General features: G+C 40.2%; 1 protein-coding gene across 3 annotated transcripts in view; it reads right to left on the bottom strand.

Moving 5' to 3' along the window:
* Positions 1 to 793: 793 nt before the first annotated feature.
* Positions 794 to 7799, bottom strand: part of sbno1 (strawberry notch homolog 1 (Drosophila)) — a 29849-nt gene continuing 22843 nt past the window's right edge. For all 3 annotated transcript variants that reach the window (XM_051921071.1, XM_028825424.2, XM_051921070.1), the window contains exons 27-32: positions 7695 to 7789; positions 7492 to 7578; positions 7013 to 7150; positions 5971 to 6047; positions 5188 to 5381; positions 794 to 2022 (exon numbers count right to left, since the gene is read on the bottom strand). In XM_051921071.1, coding sequence (XP_051777031.1) covers positions 1880 to 2022; positions 5188 to 5381; positions 5971 to 6047; positions 7013 to 7150; positions 7492 to 7578; positions 7695 to 7789 — 734 coding nt within the window. In that variant the 3' untranslated portion in view covers positions 794 to 1879. The remainder of the gene's footprint in view (positions 2023 to 5187; positions 5382 to 5970; positions 6048 to 7012; positions 7151 to 7491; positions 7579 to 7694; positions 7790 to 7799) is intronic.

The raw sequence follows: 7799 nt of genomic DNA, 5'->3' as shown, positions 1-7799 counted from the left end.
AAATCCAAGTTGACAGTCGCTTTTCTTGTCAAACGGTGGGCTCAAGTGGCAAACATAGGCTGCTGCCTGGTGTGAGACCCTCAGCACTTTAACCAACTTATAAATACAGTAGTTGTAAGCAGGGCTGTGGAGTCGGTAGATAAATCCTTCGACTCCGACTCCTTAGTTTCTGATACTTCTGACTCCCCGGTATTTAATATGCTAATATTTTCCAGGTTGACTGAAGGAAGGCAACACACACGTAGTCATTTAACCACAGAAGTACTGGCTAGGAAGCGGCCTGTCTTACCGTATTGGCCATCTTAAACAAAAGACAAGACCCCCTGAACACATGAGGCCATAGCACACACCTCCACCTACATCATTACACTTTAAACTTGTTAAACACGTTATATCTGAAATAAAATGAAAACTTTGTGATGTACCATAATCCAGATTACAATATGTGAACGTCAGGTTGTACGATAGCTCATCTGAACTTCACACTGGTAGTAACACCACTCTGCACTGGGCTTTATTCTTACATCAGAGAAGTGCTTATTGTTTGTGAAATGGGATATTTGAACTTGCTGTATTTTTCTATTTCATTACAATTTAAATTTATTAGAAGTCGGTACATTTTTGCCGACTCCAGGTACCCAAAATTGTCTCCTGGTTGTAATCCGAGGATGAACACGTCAGTCTAAACCGGCAAGTCACAAAAGACACGAGAGAATCGCATAAAGCAGCTCATCAACCAACGAGTGTGAATTCGTAAACAGCGTCAAAGAAATGTGCAAATGAGTTCAAGCACTTATAGAAACATTTGGTACCATTTTTTAATTGGTCATTTGCAAGAATTCAAAGTCTTGCAAAGTGTTTTTCAACAGTTTACAATTTTAATGTACAATGAAATCTGTTTCAGTAGTGCAACTCGTGCAAGCATGAAATGACAAACATTGTCCTTCACTTCTCTTATAAGCGTCTCACTTATAAGCAAAACAAAATGTCCGTACTAGGATACAGTTATGTAAATATACACATTTGTACAGCAAAATGCTCATACCAGCTTCCGATGAGAAAGGATTTCATCGAGACACCAGCGAAACGGGAAAAGGTTCAGACACCGGTGCCGTGAAAGAGGCCACCCGGGCTCGTTCATTTCTCGGTGGTCTCTCGTAAATTTAGCCGTTCCAGTTATCAGGCCTCGTTCGTTTGTCCATTCACCCTCACAGCATATCTGTTCCGCCATTACTAAAAATCAAATCGGCATGCTTCTGAGAAATGATCCAACTTTGAATTCCGACTAATAATTTATAGAGGGGGTTTCATGGCGTGAGAGTGAACAACAAAAAAAAAAAAAAACAATGTGGGGTGGACCGGAGGGGAGAGTTAAAAGCACATTATGACATTTCTCTTGACATGCTTTGGAAACATACCTGCATCAGCACATAAAAAATAAATCACACATCTGTCAAAATATTTTCCCAAAAACTTACAGAAAAAAAAAAAAAAAAAAAAAAAAAAAAGTGCATTTCTTCTAAACAGGAACCCCTGAGCACTGTAACTGATACAAGGGACCATTCAAGTTCAAACACTTCACTTGCAGGAGGATCCTCAGTCTGCAGCTCATGAGCCCGACCCAGCAGATGCGGAGAGCAGAGATGTACGGAGACGCTTGATCCGCCTCGGCTCTCCTCACTCACACGCGGGCGGCCGACCGGCCTTCTCCAGTTCTGAAGCACAAGGCATTGAGAAACCCAGCAAATGTCTCAGAATTCTTTGGCTAAGAACCCTGAAAAATGTCCAAAAAATGTCACCATACATACATGCTCACAGAGCAAGCGGCTTTGTTACATTTCACTTCAGAAGTCTCTTTTGGCTTGGCCTCGGCCTGACGCTATGTGTTGCTGTAATGATTGATGCTCTGCGGATGGAGCTGCTGCCACATCTGCTGTTGTTGCACTGCAATCTGCTGCGATTGATCGGACGACGAGAGGATATTGATGAGGGGCGACACACAGTTGGCAGGAATGATCAGACCTGGGAACAGAAAAAAATAAAATAACAAATCTTAAACTTGGGCCCAAAGAGTGACAAGTCAACTATTTCTATTACACATTTTTAGAGAGGACATGTAGCTTAAAGTGTTGTACAAGACATTAAAGAAATTAAAGAATTTATCTGCTGTATAATAAAACGCCACTCTGTGTGTGTGTGTGTGTGCGCACACGCATGTCTGGTCCCTCCAAGCAATCTAATTGGTTAGTTTGGCGGATCAGTGTTGGCAATGACAACGTAACATGTTAGGGTGCAAACTTCAATCCCTGATCGTTGTTGTTGAAGTGCTTTTTTTATATAAAGAGAAAATGTCACAAAGTGAATGACTTACCCAACAACAAGTCTCAACCCAAGGGGGCCTTCAAAGAGCCTCCCAAGAGCATGAATGATGTTTCCACAATGGGTAACGGGGGCCCATCTACCATTGGTGGCATTCAAAATCCAGACAGGAGGCAAGCAAGATCCCCCGAGAGGATGACGATAACGTGCTCAACCCACCAATCCAAAAAGGGGCTCTGACACGCACAAATACGAGGAAAGGTGCAGGAGGAACACCGAGGGTACGCGTAGGGCGAGCGAGACAGCGAGGAGACGTGCTGGAGGAACGCTTCTCTGAAATACAGAGAAGCGCAGCTAGTGCGTGAGCACATCAAGGAATAAATGAATACAGAGAAGCAAGTAACAAATCAAGTGGGTTACACTGGCAAATTCAGGTTTTCATAATATGTTTGAACAGCCAGAGGATTTTTGTTCAGGATTATGGCTCTCTCATTTTTGAGCATCATATGACAAATAAAAACAGTGTAAGATAAAGTGAATGGTAAGTGGGGCAGTGAGGAGTTATTTATGTCATTTGAAGTTTCACCAGCTGTCAAGGGTGGTCAAAATGGCTAACCATACAGTCCCACCACCCATGACCGTTGTGTATACCAAGTCTTCTCTAAAAGGAAATGGACGAAACCACAGCAGAAAACACCAAGGCATACGATGCAACTGCCCTGCTGTGCCGATTCGCAGTATCTTGTATAACTGAAGAGCATCGGGGGGTAATGGTGCAATCAATGAGTACAGCTTACTTGCATCACTAGACCCCATATAACACTGAGGCCACATTAGGACAAGGCAATGTGAACACTACACACCTCAGACTGGATATGGGATGGGACACAAATCTGGTTCGGGTATCAAGACCCCACTACTTGTCACCTATCAATACTGAAAGAATTCTGCTGCATCTCAAAAACACTGATAATGTAAATCCAGTAGAATTTATTTTTCCAATAGAAAAGAGCTGTCAAGGAGGAGGTGAAGTGCATCAGAAACAGTAAAGAAGAATTAAAAATACAGTGAATAGCAGATGCTCTAAATTCAAATTTTTCTGAGGTCTTCACATGTGAGGAAAGGGATAATCTCCCAGTGGTAACAGGGACTGCTAAGGAGGTACTGAGGGACTTGGAAATTATGTAGAGGGAGACGTGCTGCTCAGATTAAATAGGCTGAAATCAAACAGATCACCAGAGCTAGATAATATTTACTCTCAAGTTCTTAAGGAGGTTGACGACTACAAATAATAAGCCCTCGACGCATATTTTTTGAAAGTCACCACACACTGGGAGAAAATCAGAAGGACTGGAAAATGACAAATATTATATCATTATATAAAAAGGGTGACAGGCCAGCAAGATTAATGTGCACCACAGGTAAATTAATGGAAGGAATTATTAAGAATAACATTGAGCACGTATGGCAAGTACAGGAGTTTTATTAAACAGTCAGCATGGCATCAGAAGAGGGAGGTCATGTTTTACCAACGTGCTGGAATTCTATAAGGAAGCAACAAAAGGATACAATCAAAGTGGAGCTCATGATAGGACTTATTTTGGCTTTTAGAAAGCATGCCACATGAGAGGTTGGGCATCAAACTAAAAGAAGTGGCAGTTCAGGGTGTGGTGTGTTGATGGGTGCAGAACTGGCTCAGATGCAGGAAGGAGAGGGTGACGGTGTGAGGAACCGCATCAGAATTGGTGTTGTTAAGAGTGGTGACCAGCAGGGGGCAGTGCTAGGGCTTGGAATATAAGCAACAAGCTGGTTAAGTTATCAGATGATACCAAGCTGGGTGGATTGGCATTTCATCATTACAGCGTACAAGTTGGGCAGATTTGTGGCCGATGAAATGTACTGTTAGTAAATGTAAAGTATTACATGTAGGAAGTGAAAATGTTAGGTTTGAACACACAATGGGAGGTCTTAAAATCGAAAGTACACCTGATGAGAAGGATCTAAGAGTCATTATGGACTTGACACTATCAACTGCTAGACAGTGTTCAGAAGCCATTAAGAAGGCTAACAGAGTGTAAGGTTATATAGCACCTTGACGTGTGGAGTACAAGTCCAAGGAGGTTCTGCTCAAGCTTTATAACACACTAGTGAGGCCTCATTTGGAGTCCTGTGTGTAGTTTTGGTCTCCAGGCTACAAAAAGGACAGAGCAGCACTGGAATAAGTCCAGAGAGAGTGACAAGGCTGACTCCAGGGCTACAGAGGACGAGTTATGAGGAAAGATTAAAAGATCTGAGCCTTAAGGAGATGAAGAGGAGACCTGACTGAAGTGTTTAAAATTATGAAGGGAATTAGCATGTGTTGGCTGGGATTGCCTCCAGCAGACCCCCGTGACCCTGTGTTTGGATTCAGCAGGTCGGACAATGGATGAATGGATGGATTAGCACTGTGGATCGAGACTTATTTTAAAATGAGTTCCACAAAAACACAGAGAACCACAGACACACAAAACTAGTGTTTAAGTGTGTATAAAAGTTCAACCGTGTTTTTCTTATTCTAAAGAATTGAGTCACTTGCCTATTATGTTAGGTATAAGGACAGCAATCTTGACTAAATAATAAATATATTCTATTTGGCCCACAAGTGTGAAAGCAATCTCTCTCTTTCCAGTAAGAAAGTTTTTAAAGGATGCACGTTTATAGCAGCCGGGCCTGTCTCATGAGGCTAATGCCCCCCATGATGAAGGAATTACTTTCATTGTTATTAATTATTTTATTAAGATGAATGTGTTCCATTCCCCAGGTGTATTAATAATCAACCAAAGCACTTCTGAGAATCTCAGGTAATAGAAAGACTCCACAAAAACATACCCACAATCCTTTGGCCATCCTCTGTTCTCAAGCGGACAATCTGCATTTTCACATTTGTCCCACTCACAGATGCTAGTACGCCCTCCACCTTTGTCCAGACACTCAGGACAGACCCGCACAGTACAAAGTAGGTTCTGCAGCGCAAGCCAACTTCACATTGTAATCCAATCGATGCCTTTTTGCAATTTCCTCGCCTTGAGGGAGAGAAGAATAACAGAATTACATCCTTTGAAAATATGAAAAATAACACCAACAACTGAAACAAAGAAATAAAACTTGCGTTTGGTTTTCATTAGCACACGAAAAATGACTATGATGACTACACGGCTACAATACACAGAAAGTAAAGTAAGTTTAAATCAATTTTCTTTGTAGGACATTCTCCTTAAACAAGTTGGGATTACTTGAAGATTCTTCTTTTATTCCTCATTCTTAACATGAAGCCCTTCTAACACTCTACAAGCTCCTGCTCCAAGCAGTCAGTTACTCAAATGCAGAGGGTAAAAAAAAAAAATCAAAATTAAACCTATAAAGAAATTTATTTAAAGTTGTTGTAAAAGTAAACTGAAATCTCAAAAATCTCAATTTTCAATATTGCCAAAAATAATTTAGAACATAAAACATTTGAGGCCAATTCACTTTAAAGCCAATGAAGTCTTAGAGGTCAAGTGTCAAAAGTGACCAGATCATAAAGGGAAAAAACACAGCAACTGAAATCACTGCCCCATTCATAGGGGACTCCAGACCACCACACAGGAGGAGAGACTGTCAAAGCGTACGTACCAGTAAGCATGTGAGCAAGTGTCTGCTGAAGAAATGTACTGGTCCATCCAATGCTGTTTGGCATCATCAGAAAGTACCTTTATCAGACAGAAGACGACACATTGTGAATTTCCCATTGGGATTAATAAAGTATCTATCTATCTATCTATCTATCTATCTATCTATCTACATTCAGACACTCGGGCTGTAAATCATGCGTTAACATCTAAAAACATCCTCAAGCTGCAACTTTTCCCTTACTCTGTCAGACTTGCTACCACTTCAACTGGCAACATCAGATTTAACCCAAGAAAGAAATTCAAAGTTTCCTACTGATATTAGCTCATGCTGAAGTTAAAACATTTTTCCTTGCTTACAGGCTATTCACTGTGTAGGAGTAGAATCCAAGTCAAGGTCACAGTTGATCGCGCAGCTTTAGACACAACTCTGGGAGGGTTTTCATTATACTGGGTTATTTATAACTTCACACAATCTGCTCTCCCACACGCGTATGGGGAAAAGCAGCCATTGTGAGTTAATCTAAGTTGCATGTCTTTGGAATGTGAAAAGAAAAGGAAAGAACTCAAAGAAAACTCCCTATAAACACATAGGGAGGACATGCAGGCTCCATTTAGTGGATGTCTGAGCACAGGATTTGAAATCAGAATTAGATCTGTGAAGCAGGTGTAAAAACCACCATACCACCTCTATTTGTTTTTAAGACCTTAATTTAACAAAAATGTGGGTCTCTTTCTATTATAACTACAAAGAAGATATGGATACTAAGTTTAACAGCTTTGAATTGTCTTCTCCAGTAGCAGCACAAAAGTAGCAATAATATGTTTTTATCCCCCCCCCCCCCCCCCCCGGTACTATTTAGGAAAGCGTTATTGTTGCAATTCCATTTTTAATAGAAGCAGAGAGCATGATTTTAAATTTGTTAGTGGCAATTAATAACAATCAAAGTATACATGTTAAGAGTTTTAGACCAGGTTTATTAGAATAGTCTCTAAAGTATCATTTTAAATTAGGTTAGCTAAATAAATAACTTAAGAGCACACACCTTCTTGCATTTTTTCCGAATATCTGCATAGGTCTCCATTTTAAGCTGTTTCCCTGTATTAGGCCTGTATACTAGAAACAGCCTCTTTTTGGTGTTAACTTCTTTAACAAGGATTCCTGTCTTTTTATTATTTCTTATCTGAACAAGGAAGAACAGAAAATAAATGTTACTTTTCCAGAAAAAAAGAAAACATTTAACACAAATTTTATGGCTTCTAAATTCAACTTTCTTGAAGGACATTTTTCCATGAACTCAGAGATTGGAATAACAGATTTCTCTAAAAGCAAAGTAGCCAACTTATCATGGAGACACAGAATTATTTACCATGAGGCAAAGTTCAAGGTTTAACCAGGAGACAAAAAAAAGTCTTAAAAACAAGCAGGCTGTGAAGCGGAGAGGAAAGTTGGACGGCTATCTGCAGCAGAATATTAAAAACCTTTCTTGTGAAGAAAATTTAGGAAATGCCCACACTCCGTTACCTGCAAATAAAAGCCATCATCCGTTCCAGATTGTTCAGCCCATACCTTCATGGCATCTTCCCAGGACATGCCTCTTTCTACACTTACCTAAAAGAATTATTTTTATGACAAACAATAAGAAAGTAATACAATACATTCTGCTACATAATGTAACCAAAGCACTACTGGTAGAAATCCTTTTCAATCAAATAAATAAAACTTACTGTATAGAGCTCCACATGACCCGATGTAGAATATCCAGGAGTGAGAAATTTTTTAACATCTGACTTTTTAACCTTTTCATCTCCTGATCCGAGATCTAAAAAGGT

This window comes from Erpetoichthys calabaricus, chromosome 18, assembly GCF_900747795.2.
Source record: "Erpetoichthys calabaricus chromosome 18, fErpCal1.3, whole genome shotgun sequence".
In the NCBI taxonomy this organism is placed as follows: domain Eukaryota; kingdom Metazoa; phylum Chordata; class Cladistia; order Polypteriformes; family Polypteridae; genus Erpetoichthys; species Erpetoichthys calabaricus.
This window is presented reverse-complemented; position numbering and strand designations above follow the sequence as displayed.